At 50.0% G+C, this 27373-nt stretch overlaps 1 protein-coding gene and 1 pseudogene across 1 annotated transcript in view; one reads left to right on the top strand and one right to left on the bottom strand.

Annotated features, from left to right (window-relative positions):
• Nucleotides 1–274: 274 nt before the first annotated feature.
• On the bottom strand, nucleotides 275–18775 carry LOC149370588 (uncharacterized; annotated as a pseudogene).
• Nucleotides 18776–18836: 61 nt separating this feature from the next.
• LOC149370589 (sodium-coupled monocarboxylate transporter 1-like) overlaps nucleotides 18837–27373 on the top strand; it is a 51622-nt gene continuing 43085 nt past the window's right edge. The window contains exon 1 of the mRNA XM_089578076.1: nucleotides 18837–19115. Within this exon, the coding sequence (XP_089434202.1) occupies nucleotides 18837–19115 (279 nt within the window). The remainder of the gene's footprint in view (nucleotides 19116–27373) is intronic.

Consider the following 27373-nt stretch of genomic DNA (forward strand, 5'->3'; position numbering starts at 1 on the left):
AATTTCCGAAGCCATTCACTACGGCGTCCCTCATAGCCCGAGTTGCTTAGGGACGTTAAATCCCAATAAACCAATAAACCAAACCTTCCCTTTCCTTGATATGACTGATGCTAGAGGTAATCGTATACACGTCAAGAACGGTAAATTGTGGCTGGATGCATTAAAAGTCACTGCTTTATCCTCGGAAGATTGTAGGGTAGATATTTATTGGTGCAGAAGAGGCTAGATCAGCATGAAGCAAAAGCGCCCTTTAAAAAAATGCATATTGAGCGTGCGAAGTGCATGACGTATAACCCGCTGAGGCATCATTATGTAGGCCAGTTATAAGACAAGGTCTTCAATAATAGACTATAATCATTGAGTCCTTGCGATGAAAATTCCGTGATCATAGCAGTAATACTGAAACATGTTCCTCAGTATCAACTGTCCATAGCGCTGCGGTGACGATTAAAAACCTTTAGTTATTATCCACAGAATTTCATTCTGCTGAATGATTTACCTCACTATAAACGGCCCAGACTGTGCTTTTAATAGGCACTGCGCTATAGTCGCCGCCTTTTAAAGCCCTGAAAACACGCTGATTGCTTCTTGTCCCTCAGCAGAAGGTGTCTTGCCGTGAGAACCAAGCACGGATTACCCTTCTGTGGTTACGTCCAGATGATTTTCCCCTACGCTGGCAACTTTCTCGACGGATGTATCCGCAGCTTCCCCGTCCACCGTATGAACTGCAGACCTTTCATGCCTCATGTTCTCAACTTCGATGCTAGTTCCGTAGAGGTCTGTTATCCTTGAGGTGTTTTCATATTCTGCGGGTGATCCTTTTTCAACAAAGGCAGACACACTGTCAGTGTCTAGTTCTTCGGTGCCGTCTGCGTCGCAGGGCTCAGTGACTACGGTTAGAGCTCTCGAAGCTCGAGGTCCTTTGGTAGAAGGCAGCGACTTGCTCCGGTCAATGCTTTTGTGGTCAGCGATGACTGTGCGCCTTCCGGTCGTCACCAACCCTCTTAAACTTTCTTCACTGCCGCAATTTTTTATATGTCCGGGTTCTGTGAAGATTGCGATCCCTGAAGAGCCGCCTTCGAGAGGACATCATTCTTTTCAAATTCGGCCGCTTATGCTTGGCACTTACACTGCTTTTAGCAGTTTGGTTGATCGGTTTGACGTCCTTGCTGAGCTGGGGACCAGAAAAGGAATTCTTGCGATGATGCAGAGCTAGCTCTTGCCTGCTGAGGATTAAGGTGGGCTCTTTGCTTTCGGGATTACCACTGCGCCCGTGGCCTCCACTAAAGAGTGAAGCCGAAGCCCAGCCGACCGTTGCGAACATTGAGGCAAGGAGAGCGAGAAAGCAGAGGTTCTGGTTCGTCCGTATGTCTTCAAGACTTTCAAATCCTTGCGGTTTACAGCGACCCCGGCGGAGTAGAACGGCGCCTGCTTCACGGCTCGGGGACATGACCAGAAGTGGTGATCCTCCACGAACTTTTTGGCCGTATGGTTGGGGGATCGGCGGCAATAGAAATGCTAAAGCTTACCTCCTTTCTCTCCCGAATGATTAAAGGGTTGTTCACGTAGAAATTCTTGATGTCCCTGCTTTTCCGTCAACTCTGTGAATTCTCGTGTTTTTCTTGTTGTGATGTGCCTTGTAAATATTTACTTTAATTATGTCATTGCAAAAGTATGCATCTTCCTCCTACTTTTACCTTGTATAATTATGTGTTGTTTTTTGTAATGAGAGTGTATGAAGCTCTTGCTTCTTTTGCCGCTTGTCCTGAGCATTGTGTCGGGTGCTTGGGCCCCGTCAGGCAGAGTGCATCTGCATTTTGACCCTGTATCTGAGACCTTGTTGTCTAAATAAAGATCTATCTATCTATCTATCTACCTATCTATCTATCTATCTATCTATCTATCTATCTATCTATCTATCTATCTATCTATCTATCTATCTATCTATCTATCTATCTATCTCTCTACCTATATGCCTACCTATATACCTACCTACCTACCTACCTACCTACCTACCTACCTGCCCGCCTGCCCGCCTGCCCGCCTGCCTGCCTGCCTGCCCTGCCTGCCCTGCCTGCCCTGCCTGCCCTGCCTGCCCTGCCTGCCCTGCCTGCCCTGCCTGCCCTGCCCTGCCTGCCTGCCTGCCCTGCCTGCCTGCCTGCCCTGCCTGCCTGCCTGCCCTGCCTGCCTGCCTGCCCTGCCTGCCTGCCTGCCTGCCTGCCCTGCCTGCCTGCCTGCCCTGCCCTGCCTGCCCTGCCTGCCTGCCTGCCCTGCCTGCCCTGCCTGCCCTGCCTGCCCTGCCTGCCCTGCCCTGCCTGCCCTGCCTGCCCTGCCCTGCCTGCCCGCCCTGCCCGCCCTGCCCGCCCTGCCCGCCCTGCCCGCCCTGCCCGCCCTGCCTGCCCTGCCTGCCCTGCCTGCCCTGCCTGCCCTGCCTGCCCTGCCTGCCCTGCCTGCCCTGCCTGCCTGTCTGCCTGTCTGCCTGCCTGCCTGTCTGCCTGCCTGTCTGCCTGTGTTGAAGCGCAGGCATAAGAACCGCAGTGAATATGTCGCCACCATCCTAGGATTCCGAAAGATTATTTATTTATACTGCTAGTCTCATATGCAATTGCAACCGGAGGGCGTAGTTAAGTCAACACGAAAGCTGTCTAGTATTAATAAGAACATTTAAAAGGTTTTTTTTGGTTTATTGAGGTTTAACCTCCCAAAGCAACTCACTCTATCAGGGACGCCGTAGTGAAGGGCTCCGGAAATTTCGACCACCTGGGGTTCTTTAACGTACACTGACATCGCGCAGTACACTGGCCTCTAGAATTTTGCCTCCATCAAAATTCGGCCACCGCGGCTGGGATCGCACCCGCGTCTTTTGGGCCAACAGCCGAGCACCATAACTACTGAACCACCGCGGCGGACGCACTCAAAAGGTCAACATGTTAAGACAAAAACAACAATGGTATAAAGCAAATACAACAAAGCTATCACGTAAGAATTAGAATAATACGTGAAGTAAGGCTATTGTCAGTAACATAATTCAAAGAATAAAAATATGAAAAATAATGCTGCTTTTAGAACACATATAGACATTAGGTAAACAAGAAATACTATGAGCGGACACTGCAAAGGCATTGACATGGTATGTAGTTGTTTCTGTAACACTGCATAGGTGAAATAAAACGTTTGAACACGAGAAAAAAATTACATAACCATGTCTATAATAACAGAACAGAAGCAATCGTGGGTTCATACCCCCATATGGTGACAATAGCAGTACTAAATTTTCTCAGTGATGACGAAGTGAAGATGTCAGTGATGTGTCAAGTAATAGCTCATCTTTGTTTTCATTTAAAAAGGGCACAAGAACCAGCTGCGAATCATTACTGCTACAGAACAGAAATATTAGCATTAGCCATAAGTGAGTTGTTGCTTACTCTGAAATTACACACGCACAAACGTGAATAAACGCCGTGCTCAACATTTACGCATCTCGGTCCTGTGTCTTCTAAATACCCAACAGGACCTGTCGACTAGAGCTAAAGCAGGGATTACCCGAGTCAATGTTTGCTTTCCTCATAGCACCGGACGATCGGTCAACACACTCGCGACCACAGTGCTGTTGAGTGAAAACTTTTCATCTACTTGCCCTCCGAGTGATTCTCAAACCTTTAATTAATGAGTGCCACGGCGCTTGTCAGCTCTTCAATCTGCTCTCAGCACAAAGCAATGTTAACATCTTATTTTACCTGCACATACAGTGGAGGTGCTATTTTAGATGATATTTTAAAGATAATATGTTATTTTAGATTATGCCATGCTTTTTGCACATATGGTGAGGCGACAGGCTTCTTTTCGTTCACTTCCAGCGCTCTACTACAGTAGAGCGACTTTTCCCCGTAAAATGGCCCCTTTCCAGGCAATAGCGTCAGCCTCATGATTTCATGATTCTCATGACCCTGCTAGCGTTGCAATGCAGGGAGCTGCAGATGAAAAGAGACAGTACCTTCCCTGCATCGTCGGGGACAGTCCCCTCACTGCCCCGCCATGCCACTCCCTGCATAGTCCTTCTACCCACGCTAGCAGGTTCATGAGAATCGGCCGACGCCATTGGCTGCAAGGTGGTGCTTTGGAGGGGAAAAGCCGCTTTTTTCTTTACTTGTAACCGACCACAGCTCCCACTCGCAGCTTCTTTGATATCGGCTCAGCCACGACTCGGAGAACGTATGAGGGAAGCCACGACCGCGACAACAGCTGCGTTGTAGCTCCAGTGCAGAGCTGTCACTGTCCTTGTGTGGGATAGGATAGAATAGGATAACTTTATTTAGCTCTAGCGCAAGTGCTTTAATGCGGTTCAGATGAGTCCATCTCCGAAACGGTCGGTTGCCCTTAGTCCAGGGCTCCTCTGGATGCTGCCGTCAGCTGAGCTCGCCGTATCAGACTGATGTCATCGCGGCAGTCGCTGAAGATCATACCCTCCCACTGCTCCGCACTTGGGTTTGGTACAATTGGAACAACATCGACTTTTTCGATTTTATGTTATGCTGTGACATCGATTTTATGTGATACAGTGCACCACGGATAATTGCGTTCGTAAAGTGTGGGGTGAATTTTACTTAGTGTGGTTAGGTTTGGATATGACCCCGTTTGTAGTTGTCTCCATGTGACAGCCTCTTCTGTGTTTAGGGCTTCGTGCGGTGGTGGGTACCGCATCCTGCTGCCTTTGTAGTTGTTTAGTAAAGGAGGGATTTTTCGAATGCAGCCTGGGGACAAGACAATACCACGCCGTACTTAATAACCTATAATGCGCTGATTCGTATGGAAGAATAATAGCCTTTGTTGATCTCACTTCGCGCTACTAGCAAATATGAGTGTCCATGTTGAAATACAAAACGAACATCTAAAAATTGCACGTACCTATTTTGAGGAGTTCTTGCGTTAAATTAAGATACCTCACTCAGCTACTAAGCCCCAGCTCCCGGATTCGAACCCGGCCGCGGCGCCCGCGTTTCGATGGAGGCGAAACGCAGGAGGCGCCCGTGTCTGTGCAATGTCAGTGGACGTTGAAGATCCCCAAGCGATCGATATCTTTCGGGAGCCCTCCACTACGGCACCTCTTTCTCTCTTTCACTCCCACCTTCATTCCTTCTCTTACAGCGCGGTTCAGGTGTCTACCGAGATGTGAGACACTGACTGCGCCCTTTCCTTCCGCAAAAACCAATTTTCAATTTTTTTTAAACCTTTAGGATATCTTTAAAATAAAATCGGCAATGGACTCCAAGCAGTCATCTTAAGACAAACGAATAGCAACAAATTCATCGACAAACCTAAGCAATAGATTCCCAGCGGTCACCTTCCGAAAAACAAGGAAGAAACTCTTGAACATAGCTTAACACTTTCAGAGAAAGATAGTATGTTAGTGAACTGAAATCTAGCGCTGAAGTAGTGCGAGAAACATTTCACAGGGATCAGTGCAACGCGGGAGCCAATGAGAATGAGTTTTTTGTATACACGGCGTTTCACATAGGACTTTACACAATTTTTAAAAATAGGCTTCTTGAGTTACGAGAGCGCTTTCTTCGGCATTGCATTGTCAGCGGTGCGTGCCGAGAATACAGAATACAGCCGAATACATCAGAATACAGCCTAGGTGTGCTAATAGCAGGCTGGTTAACTAATATTGAATACTTAAATTTTTAAGTATTACTGTTAGGCCCTTTAATTATTGCCGCCGCGGTGGCTAAGTGGCTATGGTGCTCAGCTGCTGACCCAAAAGACGCGGGTTCGATCCCGGCCGCGGCGGCTAGAATTTCTTTGGAGGAGAAATTCTTGAGGCCCGTGTACTGTGCGATGTCAGTGCACGTTAAAGAACCTCAGGTGGTCGAAATTTCCGGAGCCCTTCACTACGGCGTCTCTCATAGCCTTAGTCGCTTTGGGACGTTAAACCCCACAAAACCAAACCAAACCAAACCTTTAATTATTGATAGGTGTGTGACCGACCTTAAGTAATATCCATATCAGTTGATAGAATTTCGAAAACGCGGTTACCCTAGGCGCTGTGGCCCAACAAATTCTGCCTACATCGTGCCAAAATGCATGCGCTTTCGAGAAGCTCGCAACCAAAGCAACCTCTCCAGTGTACGTAACTCGTCGAAATTGCCAAAAGTTGTCGGGCCACAGCGCCGAGGGTAATCACGTTTTCGAAATTCTAAATAAATGATATGGATCATTCTTGTGGTTGGCTATACGCATCTCATAATTAAGGGGCCTAAAGGTAACAGTTAAAAAGTCAAGTATTCAATATTACTGAACCAGCCTGCTGGCTAGCACGTATTTGCTGTACTCAGATGTATTTAACCGCTGACAATGCTATTCCGAACTCAAAAACCCTATTTTTAAAAAACCTGTGAACACTCATAGATGAAACACCCTGTATGTACTTTGTCATTAAAATTTACAACTGTAGATTTGAGGCAGTTCTGCAAAAGTTCTAAAAAGGTTCTTACCATTCACACGCGTTCTGAAAGGTGATAGCGCCCGCCCATTCAATCACATCCGTTGCGGTTTGTGGGTCCTTTTGTGCCACTTAGTGAAAAAAATCTTCAACGTCAGCTCAAAAATCACTGTCGACAACAGGAAGTCCTTCCTTTAGGATACCTACGAAAAATTTCGAGAGGCTCAGCTTGAATACGACTTCATGGACTAGGCTGAGTAACTGGTGTGCCAAAAACTTGCTCACTTGAACTTGTAAGCTGTCTCGTTATTTAACATTAGCTCAAAAAGTCACATCTTGCAGCTTTTGTGTTTTAACAGCACAGAAAACGGCGAGCGCTTCTACATGGCTCTTCTTGACATGCTTGGCCAGGCTTTTCCGTTTGACCTCGCCGACGAGTACCACAGCTCTTGCCTTAACATTAGACCAATTAACCTCCAAAAAAATCCATCCTTGTCAAACTTGTATGTGTCGTCATTTCTCGCAGCCTGCCAAATTCTTGCATTTGATTGTCTCAGGGTGTTGAGTACCGCGGCCGCATCTCTTACTGCAAACTGACCGACCTCTTGCAGACACTGTTTTCTCTCTGCTGTCCTGTCTCTACTTTTACCAAGAACCTTAGTCTCCTCAAACCGGGCCACACATGCTCCAGAATTACTTACAGGTGCAGCAAGACGCTTATATTTATCGTTTTTCTTTTCTAAATTTAGGGCGTGTTCCCCTAGACTCTCGTTGAAACAACGTCCAGTTTGGCCTACATAAAACTTTTCACAAGACAAGGGAATGGAATAAACTACTCCAGTGGAACACGGGTAAGCCTAGAAGCCTACCACATACAGAAACTTGGCAGCGAGTGCATCAGCGAACCTTCTTTATCTCTGTTTCTGGCTGAGATTGACTTTTTTAGTGCAGCTATCTTTTGATTCGATGGAAGATAAACGGAAGTGTGTTGCCTACCCGCGCATGCGCTCGTGATTTGATGGCTCTGACGCAGTCGTGTTTCTCGTTTTTTGTCATCTTTTTCGTCAAGATCCTTCGGCCTATAAAAGGTGTGGCTTTCGACGAATAAATCCAGTTGACAGTTAGCGCTTGTGTGTGTGTGTTTCGTTTCTCTTGTCCGTGTCTTTGTTCGCGCTATAACATTTCTACTCCAGATATACCCCGAGCTTTCAAGCACCTCTGGCAAGCGAACTGCCTCATTGGGCGGTTGGTGAGCGGACCTTACTACTGCCTGAAATTGGATGCAATGTGCCGTCAGTGGTGAGGTGCATCGCAGCGCTCTGTAAACAGCAAGAGACCGGAAATGACCACTCGGTGACATTGGCTGCGATGGGTAGACAGTGGTGGGGCCCGGTTGTCAACCATCCAATGATTTAGGCCGCTTGGCACAGACGCCTAAAAGCCGCGGGTGTATCTGAGTGACCAACCAAAGAGGACCAAACGGACGTGGAATAGACAACGGAAAATGGATATCAAACAGAATGCGGCCCCAGAGGCTTAATTTAATGCGAAGACGAATATTCGAAGTTGATATCTTCTGGGGAGGCGTTCACAAAGCGCCGAGCTTGCAGCAAGTCGTGGCCGCTGTAAGGCAGCCATGCTCCTTCAACGAAAATAATAATTGGTGTTTAGCAGTGTGGTTCTTGAACTTTCAGCTTTACAAGATAACTGTAAGACTGAATTTATGACACGCACTGTTCGCCTGTGTTGTACGTACTAGGCCAGTGTAAACTAGGCGCATTCATTACTTTTTCTCGTATATTGAAGAAATGCCAGTATTTGAACTGAAACTCGGTGGCAATGCACAATAAACGGCCGTCTTATGCATGCGCAATGACCCTCCAGTTAACGTAGAGACACGGGCTAGTTGTAGCTGTGGCATAAAGAAATATCATACAGAGCGGACATGCCCATAGGACACCGCAGCCGAATTGACTGTAGAGCACCAAGAGCCTTCCATGTAAGCTACGAACAACTTCCGGTTTCAGATTCAGACGCGCGCAGTTTAAAGGCTAGCATGCGCTGCTCCCTGCCGCGCCCTAGCACATTATTTGTGTTCTCTACGGTCTCCTGTTTTTGTTCTATTCATTTTCGTTTTAGGAAAATAAAAATCAGGTTCTGAGTGCTCTTGACGGGCTATTAGCGCAACTGCTCCACAGCCTTTGTCAAATAGTGACATTCAAGAAAAAGACATGAGATGCTTTGTGAAATGAAAATTTATTTTTTCTCCATATAAACAAAAACAAACCGATACAGTTAACGTCACCATTTGGCACATCACTAAGCTAGTTCGAGGCTTCTGGTGCTTCCATTGTTACGGCGTAACGGTATATACAGCAGCAGTTGTCACTACCACCGGGCACCGTCAGGTGAAGGATGTAAATTACGAGCAGATGTCATTCTGACAAACCTTATACCAAAATTTTGCTAACACGCGAAACGCTAGAAACCGGTGAAGCGATGGAATTAGGAAAACGGAGAAGATGCTTTTACGTACCCCGAATTTCGGAACTTTGATGCGCCGCATACAGCACTAGAAGCTGACATCTCCCAATGATTTTCAAGCATTCCTTCATTCTCCTACCTTATTCCCTGCCCCTTGTAAGCTAGATGTACAGTTCACAGCGCGTTTTGTCCGAAAAAAGGTATGACTCATGGGCGCCCCAAGCACGAGCCAAACGTTCACAGAATGCCTCCTGAGACTGAGAACAAATGCACGTTTACAATAGCGAAGACGACGAAATTTTCGATACGCAAGTTCCGGGTTTTGCTGCTTTTAGTCTTAGGCGTTATATTTTCTCCGGCCATCTTGAAATGCACACTGCTGTGCTGCCACTGAACGCTTGCTTTCGACACATTTTCCCATTTTGCTCAAGTTCACCACATTTTGCCCCACCATGAACGTATGAACTAAAACAATTTATGCATTATTGGGGTCATAAAACACAACACGTCCCCGTAAGAGTGGAAGCAAAACTACCCGCATCGAAACAGCAGACGCGCCATGGACCACCGCAGAGGCCACAGGGATCCCTCCTATTGATTGTCAGGGCCGCGCCCTTCAGGCTCCTTCCAAGCAATACCTCTCTTTTTAAATACTAAAACTAAATTGTTTACCCCACCACCACCGCCACAATGGCGCGCGTTGGCTAACTGCGTAGTTTCTGTCACTGACCGGCAAGGTCGTCACACTCTGTCTGAATAGCTTACAATTCAACGTACAGACAGAAAAAACAAACAATTTTTTTAACTTGCCACTGCCAGAAACGATAACAAATGTCGCTTCCCTGTTTAAAAGCCAATGCTAAACCACTTCGTCACAGCTGCCCGCGGGCCCTAGCTAACTGCGCAGTTCGTGACACCTGCCAGCTTGGCCGGTGTGCTCTGTTCGACTGTTTGGCATGGAGAGCAGTTCGGTGAATACAAAACATTTCCCACCTTGCCATGGTCGGAAACAACAGGAGTGCCACGAACCGCGCCACAACAGCCGGCAGGCCACAAGGCGTGCAGGCCCATTCCACTGCGGCTCCTCTTTCTTCCTTCCGTCTTTCACTCCCTCCTTTTTCCTTATCCTTATCGAGATGTGAGACAGTTACTGCTTCAAAGCACTGTAGCGCAGCCAAAGAACAAGATAAAACTGAACAGAATGAACACCACTAGCGCTAGTGGTGTTCCTTCTGTTCATTCTTGTCCTCGTCTTTGGTTGCGCTACAGTGTTTTGAAGCTATGTACTACCAACAAGCCCAAAAAGCCACCCTACAATTACTGCGTTATTTCCTTTCCTCAAAAAAAACAAATTTTCCTCTTCCCGACCAGCGCCATTCAAGACACCGGCCGACTTGGCCAGCCTAAACTGCTTAAAATGCAGCGTAGTTCGGCACAAGAAACAAACATATCACCTTGCCGTCGTCAGAAGCCATATGAGTTTCGCGTCGAAGACTGAGAGGCGCTCAAAAACAGGCAGTGTGCGCGCACACTGTCTTGTTGTGAATCCATGGAATGCTCATTAAAGTTTAGCGGTTTGGGAAATCTTCTCCGCATTAGATAATAATTTGCACGAGAAGCGGTTATTTACGAAGACAAGTCTCTTTTTAAGAGGTGTGACTTCCTTTCTGAAGTGTAGAACGCCATTTCTCTTAGATATTTGAGTGCCACCTCTCCTTAGGGCTTTAGTTCTTGAACAGCTTTACAAGTTCCTTGACCATTAGCAGTGAGAGATAGCAGTGAAGCGCAGTCTAAATGTATCGCTAAACAACTCTGTTCAGCGAATAGAGAAATAGTGCATCTCAAAAATGAAGCATCGGTGTCATAAAACGATCTGCAAACGGCAACGATCAGCAGGTTTTAGACATTGAAAGGAGCAGTTTTGGGGCAAGCAATAAAGAATCCGCAGATATATGGGCAGCGAAATTTAGGCGCCTGTGGTCTACGCCTCTGCTCTTGCCGAATGGATGAGCGACATCAGAGACTATAGAAACAGCGTACCGCTGACGCCGGTTATATTTTTTTTTTTTGGTAGGGGAGGAAAAGGAAGAGGAAACACTTTATTAAAGTGAAGGGGAGTTGTGCGTGCTTATGGGTGGGGCCCTCATTCCAGGGCTCCACTGGCTTGAGCTGCCCTGCGGACCTGTTGCATGAGGGCCCGTTGGTCCTCCAGGTTATCGCGGGTCAGCAGCGCCTAGCAGCGCTCAATTCGTCTGTAGGGTGTTTGGTTTGGCCCCACATCCCCACGAAATGCGGAAGAGTGTAAGACGGGCCGGGCACTAGGAACACGTGTCGGAGTATAATGTTGGTTGCATGAGATGTATTCTATGGAGGTTTGAAAATGTGTCCGTCTCTATCTGCCTCCAAGAGATGGAATATGGGGTGTGTCTAATTTCCTATGGGGTGTGGGAAGTGTGTCCTTTCAAGACGCTGAAACTCGAGGCCTTCGTTATACCTGGAAGGTAGAAGGGTAAAAGCGCGCATGGTGTGTGGCCCCGCTCGGTTGATGATGCCTCGAGCTAGAGCATGTGCCCTCTCGTCTCCCTCCAGTCCCTCGTGGCCTGGGGTCCAGGTGATTTGGTGGTGCTTGGTGAGGGGTGAAGTGCCCATGAGCTGGCTGACAGGCTTGAAAACTCGGCCTCTCAGTAAGTTTCGACACGCGTGTTGTGAGTCTGTTATCACTTGAGCGCTTTGGCCTGGGGACTCGTGATGACTAATGGCAATGGACACGGCAGTTGTCTCCGCGGCCGCTGGTGTTTCGGCTCTTACAGAACCAGTGAATGGAGCGGAGAAGCGGTGGTCCACTGCCGCCACTGCGTACTTGTCATGGTCCGGGTATGCTGCGGCATCCACATAAACCACGTTCGGGGAATTTGCTAGGTGTCGGCGTAGGTACACTGTAAACAAGAATCAACCCAAATGGGAGTTTAAGTGGTTGGCGTCCACCTTTCACCTCCATATGCGGAAACAATTACTCCATCAATATGGACTAAAAACATGCTAAAAGTCCTATTTTACTCCCTCCGCTCAGTAATGAGACATAGTTTCCTGGTCTGAATGCACCCCAAGTCCTAAATGGAGTAAAAAGCTCCATTTTGTGCATTCCGCCCGGCATCTAGCGTCTCGTCTTCTTCTGGCCAGTCGTCTGATAATGGCGGTGGCTGAAGACCCCTTGGTTACCATCATCGCTGGATCTCTGCTCACTTCTGCTCCTTCACGGGCCCCTGCTGCGGTACAAAATATCCGCTTGTCTTCGTTTTACGATACAGTAAGCTACATAATTGAACTGCTCCTACGAAGCCTCTGGTGCTCTAACTATACCTGATTCTCCTTTGTTAGTGTCGCCACCCCGTTACAGGCCCCGCTTAGGCCTAATTCTCACAGGCTTTTTCAGCGTGGTTCTCGCGATGTGTTACAGCAGATTATAGTGTGTTTCATGCACATGGAACAGTTATAGAACATAGTTTCAACGCTGAGCTCTTGATTGAGCCGATGAGGCTACATTTTTTTCTTAGTCATGTTGAAAAGCCAAGCCTTAAAGAAATGAATATGAAAGCAAAAACTGGCATTCCAAAATACCCTCAGGGGTGTCGTCATTTTCAACTTACTCTGCTCTGGTTTTTAGTCATATATAGCGTGCTGCATCACCGTGAAACCATACCAGCGACTCCTTTTCAGTTTTGAACTATTGATTTTAATTTTACATCCCTTTATCTACAACATGGACTACCAATCGAGCTCGTACAGCAAAAGAAGATGACAAGCAGACGACTCCTGCCGCCTAAACGCCGCCGCTAGGCTCGCAGACGGCGAAAAGAATGCGTGACGGGGGGTCACAGTAGGGCAGCGCAGTTTCCCAAGTTGCGTTGCCAGCGGCCCGCAGAGCTACTGCCCGTTTCCGCCGCTGCCACTGTTGTTAAAGTGAGCCTGAATAGGGTAAATGAACGTGACGCCATTTTTGGGCTCCACTTGTGTGGGTAGCAAACAATTTACTCCCCTGTACTCGTAAATACGTCCCTTACATAAGAGAGCAAATAAAATACTCCATTTATATGTAGCAAATAAAACCTCCTTTTTGGTGTGCGTTAAAGGGCATGGCATTTACTCCCATTTGGGTGTTTTTTTGTTAACAGTGCAGGATACTCGCACTTTTCGTCTGCCTGTTTGAACGTCCTTAAAGGGGTGGAGACACCAAATTTGTGGTTCGCGCGTTCTTAGTTTCAAACGTTTCTTATGGCTCCAAGAAGCATGATACACACTCAAAGATTCATATATTCACAGTGAATAATTTATTATAGCATTTTTAGGTGAACGATTTTCGGTTTCGGTTTCGGAACGCCGAGTTGTACAGTGGCGTCACAGAGGGGGAAGATCAACTGCTTCGCTTGGTCACGTGGGCCCACAAAAGTTGTGACGCACCTACTGCTCCATCGCCTGCTTTCCCACACACGTGCTGACCAGTGCATGAAAACAAACAACTGCACGTCTAGTCCCAGCAGCTCGGATTCTGACAGATCTGATTCCAATGAGTGAGGACATCGACTTTTTTTTTTTTTTGTTCGCATGCTATTATCGCCTTCGCGGGTTCGCGTGAGGATGCGAAACACTTTGCAAAATGCCAGCAAGCATCGCAGCGCCGCTCTACCCAAGCTGCGCCCACAACCGGTGTCACAATTCGCTGCCGTGCAGCAGTACCTGAGCGTTGCTTGGGATGGTGTACAAATACACAAGAAAAGACAAGATCGCCTTGTTATCAGAACTGCCAGCTATACTCGAGCAGCGACAAAGCATGTCTGCTTATGTTGGGAGCTTTCGGCAACGGCACCGCTCGCGGGCGCTCCGGGCGACGAGCTCTGCTGCTCCCTGGCTGCCGTGGTCGTCGCTAGGCCTATAGCCTGTTTAGCAAGCGGCGGGCGCTTCGGAAGTCGCCTGCGCTATAATAAAAGGCCTACTTTTCACAAATAGCTGTAGTGTTAACAGAATAATCTCACAATAAAATAATAGTATGGTCAATCTCCTCGACGCCTTCGGCAGCGGAGCTAGCGGGCGCCAGGCGAGCCGGACCCCATGCGTCGCGCCAGCGGCAGCTGCTAGGCGCGGTTGTGAGAAATTTGCTCATATCACAGTTGTTACCTCTACTAGCAGCTCAGTATTGGTCAGCGATCCTCAAAAATGACACTTTTTTCACATTTCTTGTCCCATGGTTTATTATTTACGTCAAGAACACTCTTTAGCTCGCTTTTATGACGTCGGCAGACGGTATCCAGGCTGACCTACCGGCCGGCAGACTCGGCGTACTTCACGTCCGCACAAGAAAATACAAAACAGCCATGCTACCAGAAAGGATGCTTTCTAGATTCGAGATACGACAGCATGACTGTGCTAAAAGTGGATCTTTCGGCAGCGACACTGCCTGCGGCAACGCCGGCCGACGACCTGCGCGCTGGTCCCAGACTGCCCTAGTCGTCGCTAGGGCTAGCTGCTTTCGCATATCGACTCCGCAGCTGAGGGCGCTTCGGGACTGGCCAGCGCTCAGAAACGTGCTCCGCTCGGCACCCCTTTTCTTTGAACTCGTCCCATAATAAAAGATATGTTCGATTTCTACGACGTCTTCAGCAACAGAGCTAGCAGACGGCAGGCGAACCGCACCAGGTAGCAGCAGCACAAAACCGGCTGATGAAATTTGCTTGCATCGCAGTCATCACTTCTACCAGGAACTCGGTATTTGCCAACGATCGTCAGAAACGATGCATTTTTGATATTCATATATCCCAGGGTTTGCTATGAACGTGAACAAACAATACTATCGCGTTCTTCAGATGCCGGTGTTCGGCACGAAGACTGGCGCAGACCGCCCGGCTCCAAGGAGTGCGCCCTATGTCATCATGACGCTGCCGCTCTCCGCGCTCGCATTGGCTGCCGCTTCCCGTCGTTGTTGCCGTGAGCGGCCCGCCGTTGACATCTAGCAGGCCGGACGCAGGCAACGAGCTGCAATCGGACGTTGCGACGCTGTTCGCAACGGCGCGCCGCAAACCGAGCGAGTGGCGGTTAGCAGCAAACGCGGCTCGCTGGTGCGTCGACTGCACTCACGCGGCTGTGCCCCGCTCATCGTACGTCACTGTATTTTGGTATGACGTCGCTAAAACTTTAATTTTTCTACACCCCTTGTGACGTCATGGTGGATGGCGCTAGCGATGGGTCTAGATCGTGAGAGTGAGCATTTAGGTAATCTTTGGAACCGAATTAAAATATTTTTTAAACGTTTGTTGCGTCCAACACCTGGCTGTGAGTGCCCTTGCATACATAGGAATCCCATAGCAGGCTTTTTATAGCTTCAAACTTTGGTGTCTCCACCCCTTTAGGCATATGTTTCGGTATCGGGGCCACGCCGATGTATTTCCTGTATTATTTTTCTAGAGAAGATTGAGCATACAGTGCGCGGATGTCCGCAACTGTGCCTACTCGGCGTAGGATAACTCGTCCAGCTTGAGCGCTCAGACACTCCGTCGAGGTGTTTGTGGGAAGGTTAAGGGCCATCTTGTGTACTCCCTTATGATAGCGTCATCTTGCTGCTCCTCTCCCTTTGTTAGCGTGTGAAAGGGTAGTCCGTATGTGATTCGACTAAGTACCAGTGGTTGCACTAGCCGAAGAATGTCTTCTTCTCGCAATCCCTGGCCATGCTTGGTAATGCGGCTGATCATGCGAGTTATCTGGTTTGCGGTGGCTTTGAGAGTCTGGATGCTGGGGGTGACACTTAGGTTGTCCTATATCCAACTACCAAAAATACGGATCAGGTTAACTTCCCTGATGGATTGATCCTCGAGCGTGAGATTGATGGAGCCTGGGGAGATGTATCTCGGGCCAGGTACTCGTGACGCCTCCGATTTCTTCGGGGCGCAATGTAAGCCGTTTTGAGAGGCGAAGTCCTCGACGATCCGTGCTTGGCCCAGGGCACCGTTTGTGGCCCATATAGTTATATCATCCGCGTATATTGTAAAGCCTACATTTGAAAGTGCTTGCAGTGCCCGTGACAGCGTGAGCTTAGCAATGTTCAAAAATAGGGAGGAAATGATAGCTCCCTGAAGAGTGCCTTTGGGTGGCATACCTTTGACGTCGGAGCGGGTTTGACCGATGCCTACTGTGGCCGTGCGGCCCGTGAGGAATGCACGCACGTAAGCAAAGGCCTTTGTGCCGCCGTTAAGGTCATTTATGGCTAGAAGGATCTCCTCGTGGGATAGGCTGTCGAATGCGCCCTTTAAATCTATGGCCAAGATGAGATGTTCGTGGCCTCAGGGGATGTCGGTAAGCACTTCTCGCAACAGCAGGCAGGCGTCTGAACCCAAGCATAGTTGATAGGTTCAGATGTACTCCGCAGAGACGACCAGTGTTCTGAACACTGTTCAGGGATGGTTTCCTCGGATTCTGCTGTTTCCGTACTTTTACTTTACCCAAGTTTAGTTGTTTCAGTTTAGCTGTTATTTAGAGCGCGTGATTAAGTTACAGAGGTAGATTAAAGTCTGTCCGGCAGCTTTGGTAAAACAAGACTTATTTCCCGCGATCTACGTTGATTTGCCCTTGTCGGAATGGCGGAACAATCTCAAAAAGTACGTAAACCCAGAGGTGTAGAACAGAATGTCACGTTGTAAGAGTAGGAGTCAACAACATGGAGTTGCCTGCTCCTAACATATAACCACTAAGAAACCTGCGCAAGCCAGACTTACCTCCCCAGACATATACAGGCGGGAGGGAGCGTTTAAGGCTACATAAAGAGCATTTTTTCTGATGCCTGTGTGATATCCGGATTGATTGCAGCGGAAACGGCACAGAGGCGTCCGTGGCAGATGGCACGACGGGGAAAACAAATTGGCTGTGGCTTAGATCAGCTTGGTCAGGATATACGTAGCGAAAGCAGTTTCGTCTACCACGAAAGCATTTTCGTTTTGCGGAACGTTAAGTACGAGGAGCGTCCGTGTCGTCAGATGACTCAGAACAATGTAATAGAAAGGCGCCAAACCCCCCCCCCCCCCCCACACACACACACACACAAGACGAGAGAACGGGACAGAGCGCCACTCACGACTGGTTTATTTTGCAGAACCCAGATACGTATATACACTTAGCCAGCGCCTGCGCAATACACAAATTTACGCATATATTTCTAGATGATAAAGATCGCTCAAAAATCTTTTTTTGCGCCTGATACAGACATACAGATGTTTCGCTGACACACAAGCTGTCTTTCTTGTTGATATAGAACGCTTAAATTAGTTTTCTGCCTTTGATATTGCTGCTTCTGGCAAGGATCCGCATGGCTGAGAAGCATGGCACACAAGAGCGTGAAGAGGGTAATCTGATATGTTTCGACAAATTTGGGCCCTCTTCATTTTTCTCTACGTTTTGTCCATGTTCCCTGATTCGTTCATTAATACAGCGCCCTCTTTGTCCTATATAGGAACAACCGCACGAGAGGGGAATTTCATAAACTACCCCTTCGGCACATCTCATGAATGGTCGCCCATGGTTGGTACCACAGCCTCTTTCTTTTTCTTTTCTTTTCTCGATTCTTTTTTCGGAAAGAGAGACGAAGGACGCGGCGAGGGTAGATAACTCAGGAATAGTGTATCTCTCTGCCGCGACGTTTGTCTTGTAATCGTGAACAATATATGCGGTAAAGTATATCCTCACAAGCCGGAGCAGAACAAAGGCCAAGGAGGGGTAGCCTAGCTGCGTAAAAGCCTGTGGGGCAGAAGTGGTTACGTGGTCACGGCGGGGGAAGGCATTGCAGTTGAGACGAGGACAGGCGTTACGGCAACCACATGGGCTTTCATGGATATTAGAAGAGGAGCAGCGGTGTCCAGAGTGACGCCTTTGGTCACACTGGCCTAAAAAGGCACTGAGCCGCCGTGGTAGCTCAGTGGTTACGGTGGTCGGCACTTCTCCCGAAATATGCGGGCTGGATGCTCGCTGCGGCGGTGGCGTGGAGACTAAATGCTAGAGGCCCGTGCGCTGTACGATGCGAGTTGAAATTAAAGAACGCCAGGTGGTCGAAATTACCCGGGGGCCTACACTACGGCATCTGTCATAGCCTGATTCGCTTCGGGGCATTAAACCCCATAAAAGCATATAAAAGTAAACAAAGACAAAAGTTCAATATCATCAGGCGTGAGCCGCACAGCAACTTTGAGCTACCGACGTCTCGGATAATTAGTGCACGAATTACATCACGTGGCTCGGTCCCAATAGCAGAGCATCGATTCTGCAGAAGATTGAAAAAAACAACAGCTGTGCGAAGTTAACTGGAGCTGCAGGTGACTTCAGCCTTTAACTTCCTCCGCTCATTCTACGCTCCATTTTGTAAACACCCGGTGCTTCGTCCTCACGCCAGCGATAAAGAGAGAAAATGAGGTCACTTCAAAATGTTTCAAAGTTGAGCAAAATGCTAGCCTCGAATCGTAAGACTGACACGTGGAGAACATAACCGCGTACATCGTTTTTCAGGAATGCAGGTGGCGCAGCTTTGTTCCATTTCAGGAGAAAGATTAATTGGAGCCTCTGCGCTGCCTGTGCCATTTCCCAAGAGCTTCGACGCCCAAGCAGACGTAGCGCCTATAGCATGTAGTTCGATATCCTTTCCATGTATCCCAGAAGGATGCGCGCTCACAAATGGGATGACGACATGCGCGACCAGGTCTCTTCGCCATTCCAGCTTTACGGGCTTGTCGACGGTAGCGACCGCAGAGAGAACAATTTCCTACATTCGTCAGACGCGTAGTACAGCGCGCTCTGTGGCAGCGCAGCGGTGTTCGCCATGCTGCATGCTCTCGACTTGGTCCTCTTCGCAGTCCTGATTTGTGCCAATTTCTGTCTCGGCATGTTGTTCTCTTGCCGCAAGAGATCTGCACCCGAAGGAAGCACCGCAGCGAAGGCGGAGATATTTCTCGGAAGTCGATCACTGAAGACCCTTCCACTCGCTGCATCTTCCGTGGCGTCGCTCTTCTCCGCGACGGGGCTTGTCGGGTTTTCGGCGCATTACTACGCCTACGGCTGGCACATAAACTGGGCAATCGTCATGACTTTCTTCCTCCTTCCGCTGGTCACCAAGGTATTCGTACCCTTGCTGTACAGAGCCGGCGTCACGTCCATATTTGAGGTGAGTGGTGCGTGTTGTTGTGGTTGTTACCTTGCGCTGCTAGTAACATTGCTAGTAATGACGTCGTCTTTGTCGGCAGTAGTACCGAAAAGTTGAGTCTGTTCGCGACGACCGTTCTGCACTGGCATCGTTTCGGCTCGTCGAACAGCTAGTGCGTGTCCTAACCTCAAAAAAATAGACGGTCTAGCAGGGTTAGCGCGGAATATTGTGCTGTAGCACCAATTACGGTGGGTGCTTAAGGTGTCACCGAGAATTAAGGCAGTTGCGGCGTCTTTCCTGTCCACAAAACGTTTATTTTCTGGCAGGCTACAGTTCTCTCAAAGCCAACCATGCGTCAATTATTATTGCTTAGTTTCCTGCGTGTGCAGTTGCTTAGGTGTATTATCGATTCTATTCCCGTTGTGCCAAGGAGCGATAACTTGCTCTGCAAGGAAACCATATAGAGCTTGTCCTGCTTTGGGAACCAGTCAAGTGTAGGAAGACAGCATGCTAATATCACGCCAGCAACCTGGGCTTGACCAGCGTATCAAGCCCGTGCAGTAACTTCTGCAGACTCTTTCACTAGTAAAGCGCCCTTTCCATGGCCGTAGGCAAGGTCGCTACATTAGTGCAAGTAGGAAATGTGAGGGAAAAAAAGACCTCTTTCTTGCACGCACTATTATTAACATGGCATGGTTTACGCAAAAAGCGTATTGGCGCTAAAATACGGAGACAACACACACAAGACAGGATTAGCTAGATCGTCTGGAAAGTCTTGCTGGAACGTATTATTAACAATATTGATACAGCTTAGAAGTGGACGAAGAAGAAGTGCTCCGCCATCTCGCTTGTGTCGAGGAAGAAGTGCTTCGCCTGCTTGCTGGTGACCGCTCGGCAGACTAGAACAGTTCTTGTGTATCTAACGGTGTGCCGTGTAATATTCGTGACAAATCTGGTGGAGGTGCGGGGTACGCTTCCAGACCCGTGTAGGCTACCGACCAATACGGATCTCACCCCAGTTCACCAGCGCCGCGGCCGCCGCCTCCGTGGAGCGTCCCCTGAATTTGGGCTCCTTCCGGCTGCAACCAGGGCGACGCAACCCCGGCCTTTGGAGGCACCAGCTGCCATGGCAACTGAGACCACGCTCCCGGCGCACATCCTCTGTCATCAGCCACGAACACCCCCGTCGTTTCATGGCGACGTGTTCGAGGACGCCGAGGATTGGCTCGAGATCTTCGAACGGGTTGCCCGATACAACGGCTGGAGTGACAACCGTAAGCTCCACAATGTCTATTTTGCACTTGAAGAGTCGGCTCGGACATGGTTCGAAAACCATGAAGCTTCGTTTACGTCCTGGGAAGCTTTCTGCCGCAATCTTAAAGCCACTTTTCCGAATGCAGACCGTCGAGAGCGAGCAGAAGCTGCGTTACACTCGCGCAACCAGCGCCACAACGAGAGTGTACGCATGTACTACGAGGACATGACTCGCCTTTTTAAGCGCGCGGATCCCAACATGACAGAATACAAGAAGCTTCGCCACCTCATGCGGGGTGTCAACCAAGAGCTCTTCGCAGGACTCGTGCGCAGCCCACCAAGCACTGTGGCAGAGTTCCTCACCGAGGCGGCAACTATGGAGAAGACGCTGGAACAGCGAGCCCGCCAGTACAATCGCGACGTCAACACCTTCGGGCCTGATCCCATCTCCATGCCTCCCGGTATCGACGCGGCCTTTCTACGCGAGCTGGTCCGATCTGTCGTCAGAGAGGAACTGCAGGCCTTCCGTACGCCGTCCGAGACGCCATCTTTCACGCCACTGAGCGAAGTCATCCGGGACGAGGTGCGCCTGGCAGCACAACAGCACCAGATTTCCGAGGTTCCTCGCCAGCCTGATGCAAGGCCCACGTATGCGTCCGTCCTGCGCCAGGCCGCTGGGTACGACGTCACTGCCGCGACTCCAGCAGGGCTCTCGTCGAGCTCCCCTCGTGGTGACGCTCCGCCAGCCTATCAGCGACCGCGAAAGAGTGAAGTGTGGCGTGCCCCGGATCGTCGGCCCCTCTGCTATCACTGTGGCGAGGCGGGTCACCTCTACAGGGCGTGCCCATACCGCCGCGTGGGCCTGCGTGGTTTCGCGCCGGACGACCCGTGCCCTCAGAACGGGGAACGACCGCAGGAGATAGCATTCCATCTGTCGTCGCGCCAGAACCACATCACGTCAGGCCACCAGGAGGCTCGATCACCGTCGCCGAGACGCTACCGTTCTCCAAGCCCCCGTCAAGCTGCAGGCTACTCCGGACGCCGTTCTCCCAGTCCACGCCGGGAAAACTGATTCCAGCGGCCTCTGGTGGCAAGGCCGCTGATGCCGGGACTTGTGAAGATCCTCCTGCGCCACTATCACGCGACGATGTTTCTCCGGGAGCGAATAGCGACAGCATCCGACGCGCTACCTCCGATTTGTGCGTCAAAATTGACGGAATCGACGTGACCGCTTTGCTGGATACTGGTGCCGACTATTCTGTCATGTGCCTGGCCCTTGCCTTACAACTGAAGAAAGTATTGACGGGGTGGTCGGGGCCTAGCATTCGCACTGCTGGGGGTCACCTGATTATCCCCGCCGGCAGGTGCACAGCTCGTGTCGATATCCGTGGTTTTGTGTACGTCGGCGAATTTGTAGTCCTCCGTGAGTGTTCGAGGGACTTGATCCTCGGTCTCGACTTTCTCCACACGAACGGTGCTGTCATTGACCTGCACGAAGCACGGGTCACGTTCTCGACTAAACGGGCCGTGGCGCGCACTGTCACAGACGACTCACGCTTCACTGCTCTGCGACTTGTTGACGACGACGTAATGGTGCCACCCCGGTCCAGTGTGCTAGTTCTCGTAAGGAACGATTTATTCCACGACTACGAGGGTGTCGCTGATAGCCACGTACCCCTGCTGCTCGAGTAGGGAGTAGCCGTCGCTCGCGGGCTCGTCCAACTACAAGACGGTTGTGTTAGTGTGCTCCTTACAAATTTTGCCAACGAGTTGCAGCAACTCGCCAAGGGCACGGCTGTCGCCTTCCTGCATGACTTCGCCGTGGTGCCTCAAGTGTGCGCCCTGGAGACAAGCCCTCAAGACCAGGCTCCACCATGTCCTGTCCTTCCGTCCGTCAGAATCAATCCGGATTTGGCGCCTGAGCAGAAGGCTCTCCTATCGGCGCTTATAACCGACTTCGCGGATTGTTTCGCCACAAGCTCCAGGGTCGGTCGTACGCCTGTCGCAAAGCATCGCATCATCACCGACGAGACTACACCAGCCGTATGCCAGCGCCCATACCGCGTTTCTTCGACGGAACGCGAAACCATTAAAAGGCAAGTGGACGAAATGCTCGCCGACGATGTCATTCAACCGTCGACAAGCCCATGGGCATCACCGGTGGTCCTCGTGAAAAAGAAAGACAACACCTTGAGATTTTGTGTCGATTACCGCAAACTGAACAACGTAACCAAAAAGGACGTTTACCCGCTCCCCAGGATTGATGATGCACTCGACAGACTACGTGATGCCAGGTTCTTTTCCTCCTTAGATCTCAAAAGCGGTTACTGGCAGAGCGAGACCGCGAGAAAACTGCTTTTGTGACGCCTGATGGTCTATACGAATTTAAAGTGCTCCCGTTTGGACTGTGCTCAGCGCCGGAACTTTCCAGCGCATGATGGACACTGCTTATCTGGGCTCAAGTGGCAGACGTGCCTCGTATACCTGGACGATGTCTTCATTTTCTCGCCCACCTTCGAGCAACACTTGGAGCGGCTGCGCACAGTGCTCCGGGCGCTCCAATGTGCGCAATTTACGATCAAGCCTGAGAAATGCTATTTCGGTTTTGAGGAGCTTCGTTTCCTCGGCCATGTTGTCAGCGCGCGCGGTGTTCTCCCAGATCCCGACAAGACCGCTGCTGTCTCCAGTTTCCCGCGTCCCACTGACAAAAAGACTCTTCGACGTTTTTTGGGACTGTGCTCTTACTATCGACGATTCGTCCAAGATTTTTCCAAAATAGCTGAATCCTTAACAGCGCTGACCAGAGACGACACACCTTTCTTGTGGGGAAGCGACTAAGAGGATGCTTCCGTGGAGCTCCGCCACCGCCTGCAACGTCCACCGATACTCGCCCATTTCGATGACGCCGCAGCAACCGACATACACACTGATGCTAGCAACGTAGGCCTTGGGGCGGTCCTGGTACAGTGGCAGGATGGCGCCGAACGAGTCATCGCTTACGCAAGCCGTACACTTTCGCGCTCGGAATGCAACTATTCAACGACTGAGAAAGAATGTCTTGCGGTAGTCTGGGCCATCAGTAAGTTCCGCCCATACCTATAAGCAAGACCCTTTCGCGTTGTCAGCGATCACCACTCGTTATGCTGGCTGGCCAGCCTAAAAGATCCATCTGGGCGGTTGGCTAGGTGGAGCCTCCGTTTGCAGGAGTACGACGTAACGGTCGTGTACAAGTCGGGGCGGAAGCACCAAGATGCGGATTGTTTATCACGCGCGCCAGTGGACCTGGCTTCCCCGAAAATCACTGAAGACTTCTCTTTCCTTGGTGCTGTTAGCGCAGCCGATATGGCGCAGCTTCAAAGGGAGGACCCAGAGTTAGCGCCGCTCATCGCGTACCTGGAAGGCTGCGACGGTCCCCGCGTTCCTCGTGTTTTTCTTCGTGGGCTCAAATCTTTCACTCTGCAGAACGGCGTCCTCTACAAGCGCAACTTTGAGAGCAACACCGCAACATTTCTGCTCGTAGTCCCGTCCCAGTTGCGACCTGATATCTTGAGCGCTTGCCACGACGAACCAACTGCCGGCCACCTGGGGGTCAGTCGTACCTTAGCGAGGATTCGGCAGAGGTACTACTGGCCCAGATTACTTCCATCAGTGCGGACATACGTCAAAACCTGTCGCGACTGCCAGCGCCGTAAGTCTGCTCCCTTAAAACCCGCAGGATTTCTTCATCCCATAGCGCCTCCGAAGACGCCTTTCCAACAAGTGGGAATGGACCTACTCGGCCCTTTCCCGAAGTCATCCACTGGAAAACGTTGGATTGCTGTCGCGACGGATTATTTGACAAGGTACGCTGAGACAACGGCGCTTGCAAACGGAACTGCTGTCGAAGTAGCTACGTTTTTTGTACACAACATCGTGCTGCGTCATGGGGCTCCGGCGGTTATCATTACTGACCGTGGAGCTGCTTTCACGGCCCGCTTGACTCAGGCAGTCCTATATCTGACCCACACCAGCCATAGGCGTACAACAGCGTACCACCCACAGACAAATGGTTTGGTGGAGCGCCTTAACAGAACCCTGGCCGACATGCTCTCCATGTATGTGGATGTGGAGCATAAAACGTGGGACCAAATTCTCCCATACGTAACGTTCGCTTACAATACGGCCCTGCAGGAGACAACGCGGCTCACGCCCTTCCAGCTTGTCTTCAGTCGTCCAGTTGTTACTTCTTTGGATGCCATGTTGCCCGTCGACCCTCAGATCTTGACGTCGCCACTTTCGTTCAGCGGGCTGAAGAAGCACGTCAATTGGCCAGGCAGCGAATACACCGTCAACAGCACGTCGACGCTGACCGCTACAATCTCCGACGGCGATTTGTTACGTACGAACCAGGCGACCATGTGTGGGTTTGGACACCAGTTCGTCGCCGTGGGTTGTCCGAAAAATTACTGCGCCGATACTTCGGACCTTACCGAGTTCTCCGCCGCATTGGCGACGTGACGTACGAAGTTTCACCGACAACCCCAGGCCGCCCATCGCGCAGACCACCGCATCCGGATGTTGTGCACGTCGCTCGTATGAAGCCGTACTACGACCGTCCTGCTGATTGTACTTGACACTGAGTGCCACCGGTTCTGTGTCGTGATAGCTGTGTTTAACTTTCCGTGTCCAACCCATTTTCCCCTCTATGAAAGCGGCCCGCATCGAGGCGATGCTGCAGAGGAGGGAGCAATGATACAGCTTAGAAGTGGATGAAGAAGAAGTGCTCCGCCATCTCGCTTGTGTCGAGGAAGAAGTGCTTCGCCTGCTTGCTGGTGACCGCTCGGCAGACTGGAACAGTTCTTGTGTATCTAACGGTGTGCCGTGTAATATTCGTGACAATATTTACCTGTTTTCCTCTTTTTAAATCGATTGCTAGCAGTTCAAAATCTCCTCCACACGCGTCTGCCGCCTCGCTTATGATGTGGCGCTAGAAATTACGACAGCGAAAATCAACGCTGGCGACTCCGCAGCGCTCTGCAATGGTCACGTGGAGAAGTGCGGATGTGCGTCGCACGGTGTTGCTTAAGAGATGGACTTAAGCAGCTGGCAGAGGATTGTGTACGGTTATGTGCAGCTGTAAACGGCGGCGCGCACGGACGTTTATAGTGTAGTGTAGCAGCCGCGCTCGCTCACTGTGATGAACTGTGGTAGTGAAAGACGACGACGATCCTTAGGTGTGAAGCTCGCTCGCAGCCCGAACGTTTGGCTGAACCTTTCCTGAACGTTGCAGAGCGACCTAGGTTCTGCTGAGTCACAACCCCCATCCTACAATAGAAATATGTTGCTCCCGGCCAACGCAGCTGTGCGCGCAGCACAACTAGTATAACTGCTCAGTACTGTACCAGGCAAACACTCTTTCACTTGTGATTAAAAAAAAAACAGCGATGGTAATGAAGAGTGCTAGAGCACATGCCCGGATGTGTGCATTAAAATGAGAGAGGACAAGTTCGACTACCGACAAACTTCCCAGCGTCGATTCTTACAATCTTCAGCCGCAATTTTCAAGCGACGTTAATACATGAGTGGACTGGCGCGGACTTGACGACAAGAAAGGAGCTATATTTCGCAAGATATGAGCAATACAAGTAGCGCAGTGGCTGAAGGTAGTCTTTGGAATTCTTCGCCCGAGGTTCGTGGTAGCTTCACCGGTGTGAAGAAAATGCACGCATCAGACTATGCACCAGCCCGACCAACGCTGAGAACGCGGTAGAAGCATGCTGGCGTGGGCACCTCTCCCATAGAAAGGACCCTTCCCGTATTATTCTAGTATTCATTCCGACTCCTAGCAGCTGGTGATAGCAGCAGTTCATGATTATTTGTGGATTGTGTGCGTTGTGATGTACATCTGCCAGGTGACAGTTCGGTGCCGCAAACTGACGATTTCTGTTAACATCTAAGTGTCGCTGCGGTGGAGTAATCGTCGGCTGTATAACGCAAGCTAAAAAATTTAGGGGGGCACTTTGTTGACCTAAAGTGCGGTGAGGCGAAAGCCTTTGCGTTTGGGAGGCATCCGCCTGATTCGACGCCTTTCTGCAAACTCTATCTAGCGTCCTAGACAAGAACTACATATGCGCTGCCAGAAAGTAGCGTAGCCATCAGCACGCTCGGCTGCGGAGGGGAAGGATGGTGGTTCGAATCCCGACGTGCATAAAGGTTTTTTTCTGGTCTGACTAGAAAATCGTGACACCTCTGCTGACAACCTTCTCTCGACAGCGATGAAGCATTAAAGGCTTTCGCCTTAATAGTAGCTAAACCTCAATCTCGTTTAAACGACAAGAAATACGTATACATTTGGTAAGAGAAGAGTAGAAACAGCGCAGTGGCTGAAGCCTGGTTTTTGCAATTCTACTCTCGAGATTCGTGGCAGCTTCAGTGATATAAACAAAGTCCGCGTAGCAGACTACGCACTAGCTGTGCCGAGCCAGGATGGCGACCGAAAGCTGCGGGTACGATTTTGTCACACCTCCAAACAGTTTGGCATATTATCTGTGCCGATTGCCTTATGCACAAACAGGGATCAGTTTCTTCAGACGAAATATGAGTCCACAATTGCTTACTGAGCAAAAAGCATATTTTCTCCTCCAGTTCTTCCGCGTTTGACCCTATATGATAAGTGAGGATACACGGAATAGACCATACATGGAAGATTCTTACAGCTATCTATTGGCTTGTAGAAGAGAAAGTACAGACTGAAGGCGTTATCTGGTGTCCGCAAACATTGTTTTACAAGGAATCGGTAAAACGGAATAGAACGGTGCCATTGGCAAGTCCGAGGCGGCGCTGATTTGAACACGTAGCTTCCGAATCCCAACCTGCTCGCTCTAGCCGAGCGTGTTTAGCGCGTCACTGGAGCCAACGTCGCATCCAGGGAACAAGAGACCTTAAAAGACCAGGGAGCTGTCGAGCGTGCGCAGCCGTTGAAGCTCGTCATCGTCATGCTGGGAGCAGCCATGGCTGTTCAATCGACTTCCCTTTCGTGGTGTGGG

The sequence above is a fragment of the Amblyomma mixtum genome, chromosome 1, assembly GCF_055824585.1.
Source record: "Amblyomma mixtum isolate Tamu chromosome 1, ASM5582458v1, whole genome shotgun sequence".
NCBI classification, from domain to species: Eukaryota; Metazoa; Arthropoda; class Arachnida; order Ixodida; family Ixodidae; genus Amblyomma; species Amblyomma mixtum.